At 43.4% G+C, this 24,437-nt stretch overlaps 1 protein-coding gene across 1 annotated transcript in view; it reads right to left on the bottom strand.

Moving 5' to 3' along the window:
• The window catches only part of TRPM1 (transient receptor potential cation channel subfamily M member 1), a 79,697-nt gene that overhangs the window by 52,762 nt on the left and 2,498 nt on the right, over positions 1 to 24,437 (bottom strand). The window contains exons 3-10 of the mRNA XM_033190882.1: positions 19,377 to 19,572; positions 17,239 to 17,452; positions 16,296 to 16,420; positions 15,296 to 15,467; positions 12,346 to 12,520; positions 11,497 to 11,620; positions 10,375 to 10,447; positions 9,477 to 9,577 (exon numbers count right to left, since the gene is read on the bottom strand). Of these exons, the coding sequence (XP_033046773.1) occupies positions 9,477 to 9,577; positions 10,375 to 10,447; positions 11,497 to 11,620; positions 12,346 to 12,520; positions 15,296 to 15,467; positions 16,296 to 16,420; positions 17,239 to 17,452; positions 19,377 to 19,572 (1,180 nt within the window). The remainder of the gene's footprint in view (positions 1 to 9,476; positions 9,578 to 10,374; positions 10,448 to 11,496; positions 11,621 to 12,345; positions 12,521 to 15,295; positions 15,468 to 16,295; positions 16,421 to 17,238; positions 17,453 to 19,376; positions 19,573 to 24,437) is intronic.

Raw genomic sequence — 24,437 nt, 5'->3', positions numbered from 1 at the left:
TCCAGTGCCCTCAATGATTCATCCACCCCTGTGTGCAGCCATGTTTAATGCTAAATTTTGCTTAATTCTATCTGATTCTTGCCTTCTTCTCTGCCTCTGCTCTAGTCCAAGGCACCCTCTTTCGCCTGAATTATTTCAAAGGCCTATTAACAGGACACTGCACACTTGCCATGGCACCCACCCAGTGCATTTTCCACAGTAAGTCCGCAGTGACCTTTAAATGTAAAAATGGAACCAAGTAACTCTCCTGCTTAAAACCCTTAAGTAGGGCTGAGGCAGAGGTTATGTCGGGGGAGGTGTGCGTTTATATAGTTCCTGGTCAACATACAAATACGGATAAAAAAGTGTCTTGGCTGACTCCTCATGCCAATAAAACCATTACGGCCCTGAGTGACAGAGTGACACCACATCCAACAAATGGCCCTGGGGAAACTGGATATCCACATGCGAAAGACTGGGGTTGGACCCTTACCTTACACCATATACAAATATTAACTCAAAATGGATCAAAGACCTGAACATAAAATCGAAAACTACTAATATAAAACACGGCTGGGCACGGTAGTTCGTGTCTGTAATTCCAGCGCTTTGGGAGGCCGAGGGGGATAGATCACCTGAGGCCAGAAATTTGAGACCAGCCTGGCCAACATGGCGAAACCCTGTCTCTACCAAAAATCCAACAATTAGCTGGATGTGGTGGCGGGTGCCTGTAATCCCAGCTACTTGGGAGGCTGAGACAGGGGAATTGTTTGAACCCGGGAGGCAGAGGTTGCAGTGGGTGAGATTGTGCCATTGCACTCCAGCCTGAGTGACAAGAGTGAAACTCAGTTTCAAAAAATAATTAATAAAATTAAAATGCTTAGAAGAAAACATAGGGCAAAAGTATCCCTATATTGGATTTGGGAATTCAGTTCTTGAATATGACACCAAAGGTACAGGCACAAATGGAAAAATTATTAGTAACAAATCTGATAGACTTCATGAAAATTTAAAAGTTTTATGCAGCAGAAGATACCATTAAAAGAGGAAAGGCAGCCACAGAATAGGAGAATATATTTGCACATCATATATATGATAAGGGGTTCATATTCAGAATATATAGAGAACTCCTAAAATTCAACAACAAGAAAACTCACCCTGATTCAAAAATAGGCAAGAGACTTGAATAGACATTTCTGCAAAGAAGATGCACAAATGGGCAATAAACACACACAAAAGTGCCCAATATCACTAACCATTAGGGAAATACAAATCAAAAACATCTGAGATACTACCTCACAGCCATTAAGATGGCTATTATATTTTTCTTTTTTTTTTTTTTGAGACAGAGTCTGTCTCTTGTTGCCCAGGCTGGAGTGCAGTGGCGCAATCTTGGCTCACTGCAACCTCTGCCTTCTGGGTTCAAGTGATTCTCCTGCCTCAGCCTGCTAAGTAGCTGGGACTACAGGTGTGCACCACCACTCCCTGGTAATTTTTCTTTTTTTGTATTTTTAGTAGAGAAGGGATTTCGCCATGTTGGCCAGGCTGGTCTCCAACTCCTGACCTCAGGTGATCCACCTGCCTTGGCCTCCCAAAGTGCTGGGATTACCAGTAGGAGCCACCGTGCCCAGCCAAGATGGCTATTATCTAGACAACAGAAAATGACAAATGTTTGTGAAAATGTGGACCAAGTAGAACCCTGTGCACTGTGGGTAGAAATGTAAAATGGTGCAACTGCTATGGGAGGAGTTTGGTGATTCCTCAAAAAATTAAAAATAGAATTACTGTGTGACCCAATGATTTCACTTCTTGGCATATACCCAAAAGAACTGAAAGCAAGTCTCAAAGAAGAATTTGTACACCTACATACATAGCAGCATTATTCTAAAACATGGGAGCAACCCAAGTGTCCACTGATGGATGCGTGGATAAGCAAAATGTGGTCTATCCATACAATGGAATATTATTCAGCCTTAAAAGGAGGGAAATTGGCCGGGCGCGGTGGCTCAAGCCTGTAATCCCAGCACTTTGGGAGGCCGAGACGGGCGGATCACGAGGTCAGGTGATCGAGACCATCCTGGCTAATACGGTGAAACCCCGTCTCTACTAAAAATACAAAAAACTAGCCGGGCGAGGTGGCGGGCGCCTGTAGTCCCAGCTACTCGGGAGGCTGAGGCAGGAGAATGGCGGAAACCCGGGAGGCGGAGCTTGCAGTGAGCTGAGATCTGGCCACTGCACTCCAGTACGGGCGACAGAGCGAGACTCCGCCTCAAAAAAAAAAAAAAAAAAAAAAGGAGGGAAATTCTGACACATGCTACAACACAGATGAACTTTGAGACATTGTTCTGAGTGAAACAAGCCAGTCACAAAAGGATAAATACTATATGATTCCACTTATAGGAGGTACTGACAGTAGTCATATTCATGACAACAGAAAGTAGAATGGTGGCTGCCAGTAGTCATAGGGGAGGGCAAGATGGGGAATTATTGTTTGATAGGCATAGAGTATCAATTTTGCAAGATAAAAAGCTCTTGAGATGAATGTTGCTAAGGATTTTCCTTCAAAAATTGTTAGTCCAAAGTTTTTATGATTCAGTGTTAGTAAATAAATTGCCTTTTGTTCCTTGTATATATCAAATATCTCTCCTTTTCTCTCTCTTCATTATGTTTTTTGTTTGTTTATTTATTTGTTTGTTTTTTGAGATGGAGTTTTGCTCTGTCACCCAGGCTGAGGGCAGAGGCATGATCTCAGCTCACTGCAACCTCCGGCTCCCAGGTTCAAGCAATTCTCCTGCCTCAGCCTCCCGAGTAGCTGGGATTATAGGCCTGCAGCATCACATCCTTTTTTGTATTTTTGGTAGAGATGGGGTTTCACCATGTTGGCCAGGCTTGTCTCGAACTCCTGACCTCAGGTGATCCACCCACCTCAGTCTTCCAAAGTGCTGGGATTACTGGAGTGAGCCACTGTGCCTGGCCTCTTTGTTACGTTTAAAAGTATGTTTTAAGAATAAGGTTTTTTTTTGCAAAGCTTTTATTTTAATTAATTGTTTTAATTAACAAATGACAAATTGTATCTATGGTATACATGATGCTTAAATATATGTATACATTGTGGAACGATGAACTCAAGCTAATGAACATATCCATCACCTCACATACTTATCATTTTTGTTATGAGAACATTTAAAATCTACTCTTTCGGCAATTTTCAAGTGCACTATACGTTATCATTAATTATAGTCACTATGTTGTACAATAGGTCTCCAGAATTTATTCTTCTTAACTGAAACTTTGTACTTTTTTTTTTTGAGACGGAGTCTCGCTCTGTCACCCAGGCTGGAGTGCAGTGGCCGGATCTCAGCTCACTGCAAGCTCCGCCTCCCAGGTTTACACCATTCTCCTGCCTCAGCCTCCCGAGTAGCTGGGACTACAGGCGCCCGCCACCTCGCCCGGCTAGTTTTTTATATTTTTTAGTAGAGACGGGGTTTCACCGGGTTAGCCAGGATGGTCTCGATCTCCTGACCTCGTGATCCGCCCGTCTCGGCCTCCCAAAGTGCTGGGATTACAGGCTTGAGCCACCGCGCCCAGCCAACTTTGTACTTTTTAACCAAAATCTCCCAATCCCTCCCATCCTCGCTTCTGATAACCACCATTATATTCTCATACAGCTTTTATTTTTTGCATGCAATAATAGAAAATATAGATAGAAGAATTTTGACTAGCAATATATAGCAAATCAGACCTAAGATTGATTTACTGTGTTGGAATTTGAGATGGAGTCTCACTCTGTCCCCCAGGCTGGAGTGCAGTGGTGCGATCTTGGCTCACTGCAAGCACTGTCTCCCAGGTTTATGCCATTCTCCTGCCTCAGACTCCCAAGTAGCTGGGACTACAGGCGCCTGCCACCATGCCCAGCTAATTTTTTGTATTTTTAGTAGAGATGGGGTTTCACTGTGTTAGCCAGGATGGTCTTGATCTCCTGACCTCGTGATCCATTGGCTTTGGCCTCCCAAAGTGCTGGGATTACAGGCATGAGCCACCGCACTCGGCCACTGTGTTGGAATTCTTATGTCCTCCCTACCACAAGTTTTCTACTATATGAAGAATTCTAGATAGACTATAGATTCACAGGCACATAGTTTCCTGAGTGCTTCAACTATTAAAAGAAGACTTCAGAGACCTTATATCCCACTGTAGGGAGACAGAGAAGGACTTTTGGCTGCAGCCTGAGCATGTGTTTGCTGTCTTCCCTCCCTCCTCAAAAACTATTTAAATGACAGCAGAGGACTATAAAAAAGAAAAATCTATTTCAGGGAGAAGAGGCAGGCCAGAGAGTTTTTAACAGATTTCTGGAAGCGTTGAAGGACCAGTTAAAACTATGGAGAGGAAGCCAAAGCCCAAAATGTGCAATGTGGAGGTTGCCATTGAGGTGAGACCAGATTTTCCAAGATACAAAGAAGAGGGCAGGTGGTGGGCAGAGGCATGGTGACTGGAAGATGGTCTACAGAGCAGGAGGCCACTCATCCCATCCCAAACTCCAGGCTGCCACTGTGGTGGGTACAGAGCAAGCAACTGCATTCCTGGGCTTCACTCCTAGGAAAAACTGGGAAGATGTCTGCTAAAGAACAGGGAGGCCCAGAGCCCATCAGCCCTCTCCAGCCCACACTCAGCAAAGCAGGGAGGTTCAGGTGACACTCTCCTTCCTAAGCAGGGAATTCCTGGGCAGTCCTCCCAGGGAGGAGAAAAACCTCTTGGCAAAATGGGTTTCCATACTAATTAAGCAGTTCTATCCCTCATTCTGTAGTGTGATGAACAGCCAAGGATCTAGAGCATTTGAGAAAATCAACAGCATAACAGAAAAACCCAAAATGAACAAAAAGAACATCTGACCAGGGAGAAAATAGAGATAATCTAGGGAACAGAAGAGAACTTCAAAAAATCTAATTCGTATCCTTAAATACTACATCTGTGAGATGAAAATAGGCTAATAAGAAAATAAAATTGTTAAGGAACAAAAACACTTTCTTAAATATAAAAAGTATGGGTGCCTAAAACTTTAAAAATTGTATAAAAGTTAAATAAAAAGTTGAGATTTCCAAAAACATACAGCAAAATGATAGAGAAATAAAAAACTGAAAATGGAGGGTCAGTCTGGGAGAAGGGGACCAGTAGTTGCTTGACTAATAGAAATTCCAGATGAAGAAAGAGATAATAAAGAAACACTCAAAGAAGAGATAGAAGAAAATTTCACAGAGCTGATTCAGGTCTTCAGCATAAAGGGACCTTTGAAAGCCAGAAGAATTAAATGTCTACATGTGTGAAGATATAGCTGCTTGAGTTTGCATTCTCTAAACACTTCTATTTTCATTTGCTTGAAATAGAAGACATGTCCTTGTGAAATTTTCATGCACTGAAAAAGCAAAGAGCAAAGAGAAAATAATGGTTCATCTATAACTGAATGAAAATCATATGACAATCTTGAGCCTCATGTGAGGCAGACTTTTTTCAGACATGTAAAGACAGAGAATGATAATTGCTATGGTTTGAAAGTGTCCCCCAAAGTTCTTGTGTTGGAAACTGAATCCCCAGTGCAACAGTGCTGAGAGATAGGACCTTTAAAATTGTTTAGGTTATGAAATTCTGCTCTCATGAATGGATTAATGCTTTTATAGAAGGAGAGGGTTCATGATCTTGAGAGGATATTTGTTTTAAGAGTTCAGCCCTTTCTCACTGTCTCTCACTCTCTTACTCTTTCACGTCCCACCATGGGATGATGCAGCAAGAAGGCCCTGACAAGATACCAGCCCCTTGATCCTGGACTTTCCAGTTTCTAGAACTGTAAGAAATAAATCTCTGTTCTTTATCAATTACCCCATCTGTGGTATTCTGCTACAGAAACACAACACAGACTAAGACAGTATTCCTCCCACATGCTTTTATGTAAAAGTTACTTGAAGATATGGTCCAGCAAAATGAAAAAGGAATCTGAAAGGGAGGAAGACATGGGGTCTAGGAGGCAATGGCCAGACTCAGAGTGCAATGAAGGGATGTCTGATGTAGATAGCTGTACAGCAGGCATTGAGAGCATCCAGGGAAGATGGGGGTAGGAACTCACGGGGCTTTGAAAGATTCTTCAAGAAGAAATGGGACAGTAACAATTAAGGGAATACATATGACTGCAGCCATAAAAAAGAACAAGGTTATGTCCTTTGCAGGGACATGGATGGAGATGGAAGCCATTATCCTTAGAAACTAAGGCAGGAACAGAAAACCAAATGCTGCATATTCTCATAGTGGGAGCTAAATGATGAAAACACATGGACACATAGAGAGGAATAACCGACAGTGGGGCCTTTTGGAGGGAGGAGAGTGGGAGGATGGAGAGGGTCAGGAAAAGCAACTAGTGGGTACTAGGCTTAATAACTGGGTGATGAAATAATCTGTACAACAAACCCCCATGACACAAGTTTATCCACATAACAAACCTGCACTTGTGCCTCTGAACTTAAAGTACAAAATATATATTAAATATAAACTGTGTAATACAAATAAAAGTACAAAATGGTATTTTTAAGGTAATATCTGTATGGCTTCATCTTGGAAAGAGTGCAATAATTTTGCCCTGGCCCCCCACAATGTAGCCTTTGCCGCAGCCATGCTTGATATATCCATGTTGCTGACAAGAGTCTTGATATGGTTTGGCTCTGTGTCCCACCCAAATCTCATCTCCAATTGTAATCCCCAGGTGTCAATGGTGGGGCCTGGAGTGAGGTGACTGGATCATGAGGGTTGTTTCCCCCATGCTGTTCTCGTGATAGTGAAAGACTTCTTAGGAGAACTGGCAGTTTTAAAAATGTTTGGCAGCCCCTCATGCTCTTTTCGCTCTCTCACCTGCTGCCATGTAAGATGTGCCTTTGCTTCTCCTTCGCCCTCCACCATGATTGTAAGTGTCCTGTGGCCTCCCCAGCCATTTGGAGCTGTGAGTCAATTAAACCTCCTTTCTTTACAAATTACCTAGTCTCAGAAGACTGCTATTCTTTATAGCAATGTGAACACGGACTAGTATAAGCCTCAACATTAGCGGTGGCAAGTGTACGTAGGCATGTACCAAACTTTACATCTATTTGTTTGGAACCAAACTAAAGATACAATAAAAATACCTTAAAAAAAAATAGATACAGCAGTGACACCAAGGCAACTGTTTGGAAGAAGAAAGAGAATCAATTAGAAATGTGGAGAAAAGCACATATCTATTCAAATAAGTCATGGTCCAAATATGAAGGAAATTAAAAAGTCACCTAATTTTAAATAGTTGATGAATGATAGAAACCTTGATGCCTGTCATATTTTCCTTTATGTGAGCCAGATAAGTGACCCAGGGCTACCTTTCCTTCTCTTTGACTTCAATCCTACTATGCGGTTCAGCAGTGAACAATCTTCATGTAATCATAAGAACATCAAATCTGCTGGTTTCTCCATTTTTCAGACTCAGCATGGAGACCAAGTATGAAAACTGAGTGATGATTAAAGAGCCAGATGTAAGCAGAACCTCAAAAATGATTAAAGAATGATATGTACATGTTCACCATGTCAAGCACCTTGTAAAAGGTGGGGCTGATTGAATTAGGAAGATGGAACTTGTCAAGAGAGGAAGGAGGAGTATACAGTGAATTTCCTCATTTAACAAAATGGGAATCTGAAGTGGACAAAACAAGTAGATGGTCCCACGTACTCTTTACCAGCATAAAGGTGACCAATCTAAGAATTAAACAGGGCTGGATGCAGTGACTTATGCCTGTAATCACTTTGGGAGGCCAAGGCAGGCGGATCACTTGAGGTCAGGAGTTTGAGACCAGCCTGGCCAACATGGTGAAACCTTGTCTCCACTAAAAATGCAAAAAGGTTTAGCTAGGCATGGTGGGTGCCTGTAGTCCCAGATACTTGGGAGGCTGAGGCAGGAGAATCGCTTGAACCCAGGATGCGGAGGTTGTAGTGAACTGAGATCACACCACTGCACTCTAGCCTGGGCAACAGAGTAAGACTCCATTTCAAAAACAAAAATAGAGTTAAACAGGCAACTATCAAATCCAGGAGGAACAGGGGCAGTGGAAGCGGAGTGAGCAATCCACTTCCTTCTACTACCAAGTGGAGAACTGATGGATCCATCTACACGTGATCAATCAATAAAGAGTGATAAAACATGTTATGGCAATGTGTGGAGGCAACTTTCAGGAGACCTAAACACAGAGGCAGTTAAATGCTTTGGGAGACCTAAACATAGAGGCAGTTAAATAAAATGCATTTATGCAGCAATATGCCAGGGATGTTTTGAGAAATGGTTTTGCATTTTTTTTTATGTTTTAGAGATGGGATCTCACTCTCTCACCCAGGCTGCAGTGCAGTTGTGCAGTCATAGCTCACTGTAACCTCAAATTCCTAGGCTCAAGCAATCCTCCTGCCTCAGCCTCCAAAGTAGCTGGGAGTATAGGCATGCACTCCCATGCCTGGCTAATTTTTTTTACTTTTTGTAGAGATGGAGTCTCACTATGTTGACCAGGTTGGACTTAAACTCCTGGCCTCAAGCAATCCTCCTGAATCAGCCTCCCAAAGTGCTGGAATTACAGGTGTGAGCCACCGTGCCTGGCCAAGAAATGTGATTTTTAAAACCAACATAAATCCTGTAGATATTCCTACTACTTTTCATAAGCAGCAGAGAGCCCTTTTTGCAAACACAAATTTATCCTGACTCCTAACCTATAAAATGGATCAAAGAAGCTGCTTTGACTGTAGGAGGAGTAGGCCTGGAGTCCTTTATCATGCAGACTTATGTGTGTTCACACACACACATGCTCATCCCTATGTCACACACACACATTAGTACTCCTCAACACCTCACACACACTGCTCATCCCATATCACACACACACAATACCCTCCCAGTGACACCCACATGCACACACACACACTATACCACGCATGCCCACACACATTACTTACCTACACATAATCATACCACATACAGGCACACCACATATCACATGCACACAGACACCCTATACACACGCACACATACACACACACACACACATACACACACACACAGAGTTCTCTAGGCCTCCAGGGTTTCATGGAACATAGTTTGAAAAATCATTGCCCTGGATGGAAGCATTGCATTTAATTTTAATAAGCTATTTTATTTCTTCTTCTTTTTCTTTAAAAAGGTAAAAACCCACTTTCACCAGCAATAATAAAATATTTGGTGATTAATTTCTTCAGGAGTACTGGTTTGAATGTGGAATTGGTGCCAGTAGCTCTTACTTCTTGTTGGTTCTTTAAAGTTAAACAGTAACATCTTCTAATGATCCTAACAGATTACATATCCTATCATCAGAAACCCCACATCATTTCCTGAGTTCCATGTCACAAGGGAAAACATACTCATGTGTCACTTGTACAAAGTCATGATCAATGATATGAATGGAAAAAAACAGTTTCACCGGCCAGTGGGGCCCGAAGACAAAGATCTGGCTTCGTGCTATGTCCACGCGATTCCAAGCCAGTGCCAAGCTCAGCTGATCTGGAGCAGATGCATTTGTTCCTGGAAAGGCAAGAAACCGGAATGATTTTTCACTCCTCGCCTGGACTGCCAGGGTTTGGCAGGTGCTGGGTGGTGAGCACAGGCTTCCCCTGGGCTGCTGGCCTAGAACTAAGCATTGCTGCCTTTGCTCTCGCCCTGAATAGACCACAAAGTCACCAAGCTGAAAGAGCTTCCGGGGAGGACGGTGGAGGCAGCCTCTTCCCATGCCAGCTGTGCATGGTCTCCTTGGGAGGGACAGAAGAGGAACCTAGTGACTTGGGGCCCCTGGAGATGATCTCCAGGAAGGCTGGAACCCTGGGACTGCCAGGCAGCCAGCCTGACAGTGACCCCTCCCCTCTCTCTGTCCTCCCTGCCCCCTCATGGCACCGGGCTAACCGAGAGGCAGGGAGGAATTGTGCATTGCAGAGCAGACCCCCCGGCCATGAACGCTGGCCTGAAGCCTGTCATTAGAGCCGAGACGGGGAAATTGGACAGAATACTGTGGAATGCAGTGATTGCAAAGGAATCCATCTCATGTTTACACTCTAGGAGCTGAAGCCCTCAGTGAACCAGTTACAAATAGAAACGGTTCTGACCTCGGCCCATGATGGGTCCAGGAGCACCCACAGACCTCCGCTCCACAGAAACCTGTAGCCAGCCTCGTCATTCTGCCGTGGCTTCACGCTGAGACCGCTCAAGCGGCCTGGCTGGCTCAGGGTCTAGCACCAGCAGACATGATCCACGGGAGGCCGGGAGGGAAGGATTGCCGGCCAGGCCAACATCAAAGGGACAGGAGTCACCATTTCCCGAGAGCTCACCTTTCAGCAGGGCAGTTAAAATTGCCATCTCGATGTCCTGCTGGCCCTCAGAACCCATTCTGAACACAGTGACCTGAAAATGTGAAAAGACCAAGTTAAAGCCAAGTTGAAAACAAGAGGGAGACGTGGGATGTTGTTACAAAATGACCACAGAGACTGACGCATAATAAAATGATCCTGACACTAAACAGTTTCAAAGCAAGTGCTGTTGATTTCTTTTCTTTCTTTTTTTTTTTCTTTTTTTTGAGATGGAGTTTCGCTCTTCTTGCCCAGGCTGGAGTGCAATGGTGCAATCTTGGGTCACTGCAAACTCCACCTCCCAGGTTCAAGCGATTCTCCTACCTCAGCCTCCCGAGTAGCTGGGATTACAGGTGCACGCCACCATGCCTGGCTAATTTTCTTGGTATTTTTAGTAGAGATGGGGTTTCGCCATGTTGGCCAGGCTGATCGCAAACTCCTGACCTCAGGAGATCTGCCTGCCTCAGCCTCCCAAAGTGCTGGGATTACAGGTGTGAGCCACCGTGCCCGGCTGATTTCCGGAAGTTGCAGCATTGCTCTAGGGTGCCTGCCTGCATACCGATTTTATTATTTTCCCCATCCGTTCTGGCACCCTCGAGAGGAGGGAGCTACACTCCAAACTCTCAGTCGCCATCGGAGATGCACTAATCAGACAGGAGATATTTGTAGGAAATGTGTGCCTTAGAATTTTGAAGAGTCCCTCTTATGTGCACGACAAGAGGGCCTATTCTTTGTAAATGCAACGGAAGAGGGAAGGAATGGGAAATAAAATAACAGAACTTTGCAAACATGCCTGACAGGGTGGTATGTGGCCCTTTTCCCCAAGACTATGAATCTGAGTAACCTTATGAGCCTCGAAGGATGTTGTGTGATGTCACGCCCCACTTGCTAAGGTTCGAAAGCACCAGGGGCTCTCCCCTGTATGGGCTTGTTTAGCTTCTGTCATGTGGACACAGCCGCCAATTTGGTATGCATTTGTACTGTCTCTCGGAAAAGGCCGGACTAAAATATGAACAAGCCTGTCATGCACACATGGGCAGAATTAGAAAAGGAAACATAATTCTCTCCACGGAGCTTGTTTGGAAATAAATTCAAGACACTTACGAGTTCTTTCTTCTTCATGCACTCCATTATAATTGCAAACAGCTGATGTGATTGTGCCTTATTGTAATTAAATGTTTTCTGAATGGTAACTAGAAGTTGCTCCCTGAGGGACTCATTTATTATTCTGTTCAAAGAAAATGCAAGAGAACAAAACAAGGCAAGTTAAACCTCTATATGAATGAGTCAGACATCTCTCTGTCTTTGATTTGAGACTTTGCTGTGGGAGGATATCCTGACACAGGAGACAAAAAGTGACCATAGTCAAACACTGTATTCTCACTTGTCTTAAATTCCAGCTTTGTTGCAAACTTTCTTTTTTTTTTTTTTGAGACGGAGTCTCGCTCTGCCGCCCAGGCTGGAGTGCAGTGGCCGGATCTCAGCTCACTGCAAGCTCTGCCTCCTGGGTTTAGGCCATTCTCCTGCCTCAGCCTCCCGAGTAGCTGGGACTACAGGCGGCCGCCACGTCGCCCAGCTAGTTTTTTGTATTTTTTAGTAGAGACGGGGTTTCACCATGTTAGCCAGGATGGTCTCGATCTCCTGACCTCGTGATCTGCCCGTCTCGGCCTCCCAAAGTGCTGGGATTACAGGCTTGAGCCACCGCGCCCGGCCTGTTGCAAACTTTCTAAGGGAAAATGAAGTTGGAAAGGAGGGAGAGAGAATTCCATCAGGAACACCCTGCCTCTGACGGTTCCCCTGGATGCAGACCTCAGGAAATGGGAGAGGAGATCTAGCAAATCCTCCTGATTTAAACATGTTTGGAATGTCTAAGCAGACCACTTTAGATTTTCTCCTTGGCCCAACAAAGAGGCAGTTACGAACCCGCCCTTCCTTGCGCGTCAGAAATCCTACCCGCCTTCTTCACAGTTCTTGTGCGCAAAGGACAGGATGTCCGAGGCGCGTCCGCTGCCATCACAAATCACCACGGGGACAGGAGGCTCTTCTCGCAGGTATTCCAAGACGATGGACACCACGTTAGGGCCCCCCTCCACCACGAGGCCCACAAGGGGCACGCCCTGCCCCAGTCCTGCAACACAAACCACATTCGCTGGTACCACCTGTGCCCTGCATTGTCTGCCGGGTTGTCTTAACTCCTGAAGTATAGGGAAGAGTAAAAACATTACGACTCAGGGATGCTCCGTCTGGCTGGAAGGAACTCAGGGACATGACAGCAATTTTCTTTTTCTTTTCTTTGTTCTTTTTCTGTTTTTGTTTGTTTGTTTGTTTGTTTTGAGACAGAATCTCACTCTGTCCCCCAATCTGGAGTGCAGTGGCATGATCATGGCTCTCTACAGCCTCAACCTCCCCCAGCTCAGTCAATCCTCCCACCTCAGCCTCCTGAGTAGCTGGGACTACAGGCACATGCCACTACATCCGGCTAATTTTTGTATTTTTGGTAGAGAGGAAGTCTCACCATGTTGCCCAGGCTGGTCTCAAACACCTGAGCTCAAGTGATCCACCTGCCTCAGCCTCCCAAATTGCTAGGATTACAGGTGTGAGCCACTGCGCCCAGCCCGATTTTCATTCTTGCCTTCTGTCACATATTATGGCCTCATTGGGAAAACCAGGACCTCAAAATCTGAAACTTTCTGACTCACATATGGTTAAACTCCTGAATAACCCACTCACCTGATGTTCAGGCTACCTCAAGGTGACCACTGAGAAATATTGGAAGATATTCCTTGCTGGAAAAATACCTCCCTGGCTGTCCTAGCCCATGGTCTGAAATTTCCAACCTGATGGCTGTCCCTGAAGAATGAGATGATAAAAGGGGATCTGGACCAGCCAGGGAAATTGCAGTTCAATTCCTGGCCTCTCCTTTATGACATCTCATCAAATCACCAAGAGCCTTAGACAGCCATTTGTAAAAGGTGAACAATCACAGTGCCTCCTTTACCTCCTGCAGGTGTGAAAATATCAGTACGTGTGTTTGACTATCAAATAATTTTGTAAATGTTATAGCATACAAATGCGGTACACTGTTCTTGCTGATGTTTCTGTCTTCAGTGGCTGGAATAAAGCGCTGATCTTGGACGCAGCCACATGGACCACTAGTAGTCCATCAGTTAATGACCTATTCCCAGAGTCCTCCCTCTGTCTCTATCAGTTAACAGGACTCTTCAGGAACACAGTGGGCACCGACTAACTTTTGGTGGCAGAATCTGCAGGGATGGCTCTGGGAAGCAAGAGGTGGCAGGAAGATTCCAGGAAGCTGGGATTCTGGAATGAGAAGGAAATGGGAGTGGAGGCACATTTGCCTACTTCCCAATTTTATGCCACACTGGCCATGACAGATCACGCTCTGAGCCTGTTTCACCAGCTGTCCATTAGTTGTGATGGGAATTCATTGATCAACATTAACTAAAGGCAAGTGGAAGTGTCGTTGGTCTCAGCTCTGAAGGGCTTCAGATAAAATCTGCCAGCATTTGTCATGAGAAGATTGGAGAATTTCAGATGAGCCATTTCAGAGTTTCTAATTTGCTTCCATGAGGCGTTTCTACAGTTAGGGACTCTTACCTATGTTGAGTGACTCTGCTGTCTCCACCAGAGTAATTACGGTTAAGTTCATTTCAGCAGACATGCATTGAGGGTCTGCTTTGTGCCAAGCCCTGACCAGGAGATATTTGAAAAAATGAACTAAGATATCCTGGACTCTGCCTTTGAGATTTCCAACCCAAGCAAGGCTTGGTATTTTCAATCTTTAGGAATATGGTGGCCAAATCACCTTCTTTTCGAGCAACAGAGTAGAACAGATTCTTCTTGGCTTAGGCTGGGGTCCTCGAAGCTCCGTGCTGTGGGCAGTGACAACTGAGCACCCCTTTGCTGTCCCTGCCCTGCTCAGAGCCCTAGGCGAAGGATGACAAAGGGAAGCCCACAAGTCACATGGCCAGTGAAGTGGGGTGTTGTAAAAACTTCCAAGTCCAGAAAAATTAGAGATGTGAGAACAAACAAAATGTAGTCATCAACCAATGTATTCATCAAGATCTGACTCTTGGAAATCTACAACTTTTCCTAGTAGGCCATCCTCCTTCTACCCACTCTGCAGTATCACAGTCCCGTACATGATGCTTCCCAATGACCATTCGCCAGGACTAGATGGTCTCCCACAAAAATCTGGCCAGTAATGGGAAAAACAAACTACTCTTTCAGATCGTTTAACAATTGTTTGACGTTAAGAATTACCGGAGTATAAACATGCTCCAAGAGATTATACCAGTTATTGTAATTCTAACCAGTTGTTATCATTATTTCATCTGGTTGAGGTTTGCGTCTCTCTAGTTCTACCTCAGCTTTCGTCTGACAGTGACAGCTCCCCCTCAGGACCAGCAAGGATGATGCCCCTTCGGGAGCAGATGGCTCCTGCAGCCCTCTCCAGATATGTCCCCACCTGGCCATCTTAGTCTATATGAGAGGCCCAGAGTTACAGAGATATTTAATGATCACATGATACTTATCAGCAAATAGAAGGAATCATACTAAATGTTTGAGAAATTGTTTTCCTGTTAAAACATTTAAAAAATAACAACTAATTACAGGGAACAAGAACCACTGGGCATCACCATAGCAAGCACTGAGGGTTGTTTCGTGCTAACTCATGAACCTGGGGCAAAGCATCCCCACGTAGCCCAGTGGATGTGATTTGGTAGGTGGCTAAGGTAAGGCATCTAGGTGAGTCATTTTCTGTTGACCTAACAAGAAGCAAGGTTAATCTTCTAATCCCCTTGGGCAATCTCCTCCTCAGCCTTGTCTCCTCTGTGATGGCATCAGCCCAGGAGGAGTGCATGCCTTTGCCAGCACTTACTTGTGTTGATCTTCTGCAGGGAGATGTGTTTTTCCAGCAGCCTTCGCAGCTTCACCTCGGCGCCATACTTGCCCAGGGTGCCATTGTCAGCCAGGATGAAGTGGGTGTGGGAGTTGTTGAGCACAGAGAGCTTACTTAGAGGGTTGGACATGGTCTGGTACACTCTTGTTACCTGACAAAGTGCACAGTGCAAATCAGACCTGCAGGACTTGGATGTTAAGACCAACGAGGGAAGCAAGCACAATACGTATGTGTGGAGTGACTGCACTAAAACCTATTCTTACCTCTCTACCCTGCCTGTTGAAGGTTTTATTTTTGCCAGTTGTTACATTCAAATAGAAAGAAAGTTAATTGTTTTAGATAATGACAACCTAGCAATTGCACTCCTGGCATTTATCATAGAGAAATGAAAACCTATGCTAACCTCAAATCCTGCACAGAAATGTTTATGGCTACTTTACTTGTAACAGCCAAACTGTTTCTCAACAGACAAATGGTTAAAGAAACTGGTGCATCCATACCATGGGATGCCATCCAGCAGTAAAAAGGAATGAAGACCGATACATATGGCAACCTGGACGGACGCATGTTCAGAGAACTGTGTGGAGTGAAAAAAAGCCAGTCCCCAAAGGTTACATTACTATATGATCCCATTTACTGAAACTTCTTGAAATGGGTGTGTGTGTGGGGGGGTGCAGATTAATGGTTGCCAGGGGTTAAAGAGGAGGTGGGGGTAGGAAGAAATGAGGTATATACATATGAAAGGGCAACAGGAGGGATCCTCGTGTTGACGGAAACATTCTGCACCTTGACCGTATCAATGACGGTATCCGGGTTGTGATCTTGCATTATGGTTTTGCAAGATGTTACCACTGGAAAAATGGGAAAGGCTGCAAGGGAGCTCTCTTATTATTCTTACAACTACATCTGAATCTACAGTTACCTCAAAATCAATCATTAATTTTAAACAATTGCCAACATTTGCAGAGAAAACACTTACATCCTTTCCAACCAGGTCTTCCTTATTCTCCACGATGCCCCATGGAGCAATTCCTATAGCACAAACCCGGCCTCTGGACTTGGAGGAGTGGTCTTTCAAGGCATCCCCTACATGGCTGATGACACCTGTGAGCAGCCATCAGTCATATTTTAGGCTCTTCAACTTCCCAGCATACTATCATTCATGAAATTTAGGGACTCTTGCCCTGAGTCCTTACATTCCCTACAGATCAGGGGTGAGACATACTCATCTTTAACATTAAAACAAAGTACACTGAAAGTCTGAGCTCATGATAACTAGCGGTCTTGCATCAACTCTAGAAATGGGAAAACAAAAACAGAAACCAAAGCAACTGTGCAGGGATTTCCTCTACAGATGTCTAAGGCCTAAAGTTGGAAATAACTGGAGTCTTTTTGGCATTCCTTGGCTGCCTTCCATGAAAATTGAGAGCCAGACTCCCTGGTATATTCCTTATTGTCTTTGTGCCTCAGTTTCCTTTCCTATAACAGGAAAAGGATTGTCAAGAGGTCTAATGAAGATGATGCTTGTACAGGGCTCAGTTCAAGGAACACTGCATGTCATGGGTGACCCAGAGATGTTCACCATTATGACAATCATTATTGTACTTGCTGCTTTTTTTTTTTTTAAGAGTCATGCACTTTGGGAGGCCGAGACGGGCGGATCACGAGGTCAGGAGTTCGAGACCATCCTGGCTAACACAGTGAAACCCCGTCTCTACTAAAAAAAATACAAAAAAAAAAAAAAAAAAAGAGTCATGCCAAAGTAAAAACCACAAGCTACGGAATAAAGACTTCACTTTTCTCATAAATATGATCAGGATGCAATATGTTTTGTTGTCCTTAGTTATTAAGAAGCTCTTTGGGGACCACAATGAGTTCTGGGTGGTACATTGACTATCGGGAGGGAAAGGGCCTGTTCTTACCTGTGCTGACTCCCCCGGTGAAGATCCAGGCCCCGGTGGTCATGGCAGCCTTGATCAGGCCTTTCCCAAAGACTTGTTTCAGCTTGGGCTGCATCTCAAAGTTCTGGAGGCCTCCATGCACAGATATTAAGAGCTTGGGGAGTTCCAGCTGCCAATCTTTCACCATGAGGTGCAGTAGTGAGTCTGGCTTGGTGTCATAGGATACACGGATATACTGTGAAAGAGTGTGTGGCACTCAGCCTCTGTTCTTGGTTTTGCTTCTCATGTCAAAGGGGAGTGAGGCTACTGCTCATGTCCAAGCAAGAACTGCCTGGCTTGTCTCTCCCTCAGGGTCCTGGAGCCCTCTGTGTGAGTCTGTGACCAAGTGACTGAAGGGAACTTTGGAGAGGATTGTCAGGTTTAGCAAATGCAAATAAAAGATGCCTGGTGCTATGGTCTGAATGTTTGTATTCCCCTAAAATTCACGTGGAAACCTAATTTCCAATGCAATAGTGTTAAGAGGTGGGATGTTAGAAGGTGATTAGGTCACGAGCATGGATCCCTCATAAATGGGACCAGTGTCCTTATAAAAGAGGACTCAGGGCCGGGCATGGTGGCTCACGCCAGTAATCCCAGCACTTTGGGAAGCCGAGGCAGGTGGATCACTTGAGGTCAGGAGTTCAAGACAAGCCTGACCAACATGTTGAAACCCCATCTCTACTAAAAAAATACAAAATTAGCCAGGTGTGGTGGTGCACACCTGTAATTCTAGCTACTTCGGAAGCTGAGGCAGGAGAATCACTTGAACCTGGGAGGCAAAGGTTGCAGTGAGCCAAGATTGCACATTACACTCCAGCCTGGGCAACAAGATTGAAACTCCATCTCAAAAAAAAAAGAGGACTCAGAGAACTTGTTCTCTGCCTTTGCCATGTGAGGACACAGCAAGAACATGCCAGCTATGAAGCAGAGGATGGACCCTCACCAGACACCAAATCTGCTGGCACCTTGATCTTGGGCCTCCCAGACTCTAGAAATGTGAGCAATAAATTTCTGCTGTTTATAAATTACCCAGCCTAAGGCAATTTGTTATAGCAGCCAAACTGACCCAGACACTCAGTTAATTTTGAATTTTAGAGGAACAATGAAAAATGTTTCAGTACAACATTTTTATTAAATGCAATAAATCATGCAATATTTGGGACATACTTGTACTGAAAATTTATCCATGATATGTCTGAAATTCAAATATAGCTGGGTGTCCTGTATTTTTTCTGGCAATCCTAACCTTGGAGGAATAGGTTCCAAAGTTGGCTTAGCTAGAACAGTGGCCCAAGAAGTTGGATGAGGATGTTGTTGAGTAAATGGGACAGGGGATCATGGGCCCACATGTGAACCTGACCTTCTCTTCAAAGTGAGGAGGAGGTTAATAATGCTCAGATGCCTTGTTTTCTATGAAATGCTTCTTTGTGTCTAGGCTAATAGGTAGGGAGCTATTTCAGAAGACTGTATATTGCAGCATTTGGAACACAACTAAATTTTATTTTAACGATGATGTTGGGCCAGTGAAATAAAATGAAATTGCAAAAAGGTTGTGACTGGGCATGTAGGAGTGTAATTCAGAGTGAGCTGGAATGGATCATAGAGCTGAAGCCTCCCCCACTCTGGCAGGGCTCACTGGAAGGGCAGAGGGCACTCCCTGTTTACATGCAAATGTGAGGGACCTTGGTCCTTCTCAGGCCAGCTGAGTGCAGGCCCAGGGAAGCTGTGGACAGACCTCAGAGGAAAATATTTCCAAAGACTCTCAATACATCTAAGAGGACTACAGGTCCACAGTTATTAGAAAAAGGAATTTGTCTTTCATTACTGAAGATGGAGCAATGGAGTGTGTTTGCAGGGTTGGGCCAGAGCCTGGTTTGTGGATTCAGAGGTTCGGTATGGATTTACGGGACACTAGATGTTCTTTACAATGGTGTCCAGTTTCCAAGCCTCATGGCTAAAAGCCATGTGCGCAGATAAATCTCTTGGTTTTTCAGTGAAATATCTAGGAAGATTGAGCCACAGCCATGAAGGAGACCAGGTATCTGCAGTTTGGGACTGGGAGACTGGCCGCCAACGAAAGCTGTGATCCTAGTGGCACTATGTCTGAATGCTTTTCTCACCATGGCTTTATTGGAGTATCCACCACCCTGGAATTCAAGAACTCCATAGGAATCTGTTGGGTAGCTCTGGGTGTGCTTGGCAACAGACCATTTCTCAGGCTGAGTCTCCACCTGTTTGTTTTCCTCTTCATTTTTGCTGGGTGTTGCACTTGGCAGAGGGGGCATATGCTGGTTGGTGAACTGGCCACAGCAACACCTGAAAACAAAGGCACAGCAGGGTCTTTCCACAACAATCTCCCCCTTTCCCCTTCATTAGCAAAGATGAATTAACTTCAACAGGTGAGTTGGGCCCAAACAGGAGCCTACTAACACTTTAGTAAGCCAGCTTTATTAGGGACAGAAATGCCCCATCTGATGGCCTTTTCCAGATAATCAGTGCACATCTCTTTATATGCCAGTTGATTTTAGACACATTGGATGGTTGCTCTTTCTTTCTGAAAATATTTTAACTTTTTGATGTCTTAATAACATCAGTATAAATGTCAAGTACTGAACATTCTGTGACAAAGTATAGACATGCCCTCTGAACACAGAGTTGACCTTCCAGATTTTTCTTTCTCTTGTCGTTCAGGTTGGAGTGCAGTGGCGCTATCATAGCGCACTGCAGCCTGGACCTCCCCAAGCTCGAGTGATCCTCCCACCTCAGCCTCCCAAGTAGCTGGGATCACAGGCACGCACCACCATGCTCAGCTAGTTTTTGTATTGTTGAATTGTTCCGTTCCTTAGTAAAACATTTCTCCACCCACGTAATGCTAAAAGGCTATTTCAAAAGTGACCAATATGTCTTTTTCTGCCTTAGACAGATGGCCCATTGGGCCATAACCTGCCCCAACATCAGGGATCTTCTAGTTCTACAGCATCTCTCCCAAAACCCAGCCAACCTCTCACAGCCTCCCTGAACTCTGGCTTTCTAGTCTTCTCTGAACATGTTCCCTGGCTTTTTGCCAGCTTCTTTTCCTAGCGTGCCTAGGATTTCATCTGTTACTCCATCATTTTTGGCTGCCACTGTTTTGAGTGGACTGGACCCACCAAAAACTTGAAAACATTAGGAAGAACTGCAGTAGCCTGGAGTGATGTCTTGGGGGAGATGGAATCCAGGGAAGGCATGGAGGACAGGTCTGTTCCTGGACCCACCAGGAGCCTGCGTGGGCAGCCGTGCACCCTAGCAAATGGGGTGGGAGAGCTGGGGGTGGAAGAACTGAGAATGGAGTCGGCTTGGGGACTAGAGAGGATATCTTTACTAGGCTAGATGTGTGAGTGTGTGCACGTGTGTAAGGCACATGTGCAGGGTCCTTGCCAGGAGGCCTTCTGTGCTCCCATGGGGCCAGCCTTGGGGCTTCCTCCCTGCCTTGTCTTTCCTTTTGGTTTTCCTTTTCCTTTTCCCTCACCACTTCCCTCATTCTCTCCCTCCCACCCTCCTTCTGATGGCCTTCCATCTTTCCTCCCTCCCTCCCTCCCTCTTTTTCTTTCTTTCTCTTTCTCTCTCTTTTTTCGTTTTATTGAGATATAATTCATGTAATCCATAATCAACGCATTTCAAGTATATGATTCAGGACGGGCGTAGTGGCTTACACCTGTAATCCCAAAACTTTCAGAGGCCATGGCACATGGATCACTTGAGATCAGGAGTTCGAGACCAGCCTGGTCAACATTGTGAAACCCTGTCTCTACCATAAACACAAAAATTAGCGGGGTGTGGTGGTGCATGTCTGTAATCCCAGCTACTTGGGAGGCTGAGGCAGAAGAATTGTTTGAACCCTAGAGGCGGAGCTTGCAATGAGCTGGGATTGTGGTACTGCACTCCAGCCTGGGTGACAGAGTGAGACTCCATCTCAAAAAAAAAAAAAAAAAGCATATTATATATGTGTGTGTGTGTATCTATATATGTGTGTATATATATATATAGAGAGAGAGATTAAATGGTTTTTAGTATTGACAGATATGTGCAATCATCATCACAGTTAATTTTCGAACATTTTCATCACCTCAAAAAGAACTTGGCATGGCATACTTTAAGTTATCTTCCTTCTCACCACCATCTATCTACCTGTGCACCCCTCCCCAAGCCATAAGCAACCACAAGTCTACTTTTTATCTCTGTGGATTTCCATGTTCTAGACACTTCACATGAAGGCAGTCCTCTAATATGTGGTCTTTGGAGACCAGCTTCTTAGCGTGTTTTCAAGGTTCATCCATATTGTATCATGTGTAGGTACTTCACTCCCTTTTATGGCTGAATAATATTCTCATGTATAAACAGATGAACATTTTGTTCATCTATGTATCATTTAATGGACATTTGGGCTATTTGCACTCTTCGGCTGTTATGAATAATGCTGCTATGAATATTTACATAACAAGTTTTTGAGTGGATGAATGTTTTCATTTTTCTTGGGTATACACTAGGAATGGGATTGCTGGTCATATGGTTACTCTATGTTTAATCTTCTGAAGAACCACCAAACTGTTCTCCCAGGTGGCTGTATCATTGTACATTTCCACCAGCAGTGTCTGAGGGTTCTGATTTCTCCATATCCTCTCCCACACACTCTCTTACCTTTTCATCCTAGTCTTCCGACTGATTGTGAAGCAGTATATCATCATGGTTTTGATTTGCATTTCCCTGAAGAATAAGGACATCGAGCACCTTTTCATGTGCTGGTTGACTATTTGTATATCTTCTTTGGAGAGATGTCTATCCATTTCCTTTGCCCATTTAAAAAACTTGGGTTATTTATCTTTTTTTAATTATTGAATTGTAGGATCTCTTTCTGTATTCTGCATACACGTCCCTTATCAGATACATAATTTGCAAATATTTTCTCCCATTCTGTGGGTCGTCTTTCCACTTTCTTGGTAGCATCCCTTGAAGCACAAAGTGTTGAATTTTGGTAAAGCCAATTTTTTGTTTTTGTTTTTGTTGTCCATGTTTTTGGTGTCATATCTCAGAATCATTTGCCAAATCCCAGGTCATGATTTACCCTTACATTTTCTTCTAAGAGTTTTATACTTTTAGCTCTGACATTTAGGTGTTTGGTCCATTTTGAGTTAACTTTTATAGATAGCATGAGGTAAGGGTCCAAGTCTATTCTTTTGCATGTGGCTGTCCAGTTATTCCAGCACCATTTGCTGAAGAGACAACTACGATTTCCCCTTTGAAAGTACTTTTCACTCTTGCCAAAAATCAATTTGCCGTAGGTGTATGGGTTTATTTCTGGACTGTCAATTCTGTTCTGTTTATCTGTCTGTCCTATGCCAGTATTATTGTCCTTTTATTACTGTAGCTTTGTATTAAGTTTTGAAATCAGAAAATGTGAGTCCTCCTATTATTCTTTTCGACGCAGTTATATATAAATTATGTTGTCAGTTTCATTTCCATATAGTTCATTGCAAGTGTATAGAAATACACTTGATTTTTGTGTATTGATTTCATATGCCACAACCTTGCTGAATTCATTTATTAGTTCTAATATTTTTTGGTGGATTCCTTAGGATTTTTCTATGTGTAAGATTATGTCATCTGCAAACAGAGAGTTTTACTTCTCTCTTTCCAATCTCGATACTTTTTCTTTCTTTCTTTATCTTACTTAATTGCTTTGGCTTGTACTTCCATTAAAATGTTGAATAGAAGTAGTGAGAGAGGACATCCTTATCTTGTTCCTAATCTTAGGAGGAAAGCATTCAATCTTTCACCATTAAGTCTGATGTTAACTGTGGATTCTTCATAGCTGTTTTTTATCGGGTTGAGGAAGTTTCCTTCTATTCCTGGTTTTCTGAGTGATTTTTTATAAAGAGTGTTGAGTTTTATCCAAGTCTTTTGCTGTGCCTATTGAGAAGATCGTGTGATTTTTGTTTCTACCATATTGATATGCTATATTACATTAATTATTTTTCTAATGCAAACCAACTTTACATTCCCGGGATAAATCCTGCTTGGTCATGGTGTATCATTATTTTTATATGTTGCTGGATTTGGTTTGATAGTATTTTGTTCAGAATTTCTGCATCTATATTCATAAGAGATATTGATCTATAGTTTTCTATCTTGTAATGTCTTTGTCTAGTTTGGTTTCTGGGTAGTCCTGGCCTCATTAAATGAGTTGGGGAATGTTGCCTTCTCCGCTATTTTCTTGAAGAGTTTGTGAAGAATTGGTGTTAACTCTTCCTTAAATGTTTTTTAGAATTCACCAAAGAAGCCATGTGGGCCTGGGCTTTTCTTTGGGCAGTTTTTTAAATTACTAATCCTATCTCTTTACTCCTTATAGATCTGTTCAGATTGTACACTTTTCCTTGAGTCAGTTTTGGCAGTTTGTATATTTCTCGAAATTTTCCCATTTCATCTAAGTTGTCTAATTCGTTTGCATATAAGTCATAGTATTCTTTTATACTCATTTCTATAAGGTTGGTGGTAATGTCCCCTCTTTCATTTCTGATTCTAGTCATTTGAGTCTTATCTTTTTCTTCTTTTATGACTCTAGCTAAAGATACGTTAGTTTTGTTGAGCTTTTTAAAGAAAAGCTTTTAATTTCATTGAATTGCTCTACTTTTCTATTCTCTTTTCCATTTAAATTTCCACTTTAATCATTATTTCCTTCCCTCTACTTGTTTTAAGTTTAGTTTATTCTTCTTTTTCCAGTGTCTTATAGTAGAAAGTTATGTTATTTATTAAAGATCTTTCTTAATATAGGTATTTACAGGTATAAATTTCCCTGTCCACACTACTTTACCTGCATTCCCATGTTTTGGTTTATTATGTCTTCATTTTCATTTATCTGAAAGTATTTTCTAATTTACCTTTTGACATTTTCTTTAACCCAGTGGTGATTTGGTAGTGTGCTAATTTTCACATATTTATGAGTTTCCAATTTTTTTCCTCCTATTGATTTCTTATTTCTAAATTTATTTCATTGTGGTTGGAGGACATATTTTTTATTATTTCTATCCTTTTAGGTATATTGAGGCTTTTTAATGGACTAACACATGGTCTATTCTGGAGAATGTTCCATATGCACTTGAGAAGAATGTGTTTTCTATTGTTATTGGGTGGCGTGCTCTATAGAT

This window comes from Trachypithecus francoisi, unplaced genomic scaffold (assembly GCF_009764315.1).
Source record: "Trachypithecus francoisi isolate TF-2019V2 unplaced genomic scaffold, Tfra_2.0 Lachesis_group3, whole genome shotgun sequence".
NCBI lineage: Eukaryota > Metazoa > Chordata > Mammalia > Primates > Cercopithecidae > Trachypithecus > Trachypithecus francoisi.
The sequence above is the reverse complement of the archived record's forward strand: the minus strand, read 5'-3'. Positions and strand labels throughout refer to the sequence as shown.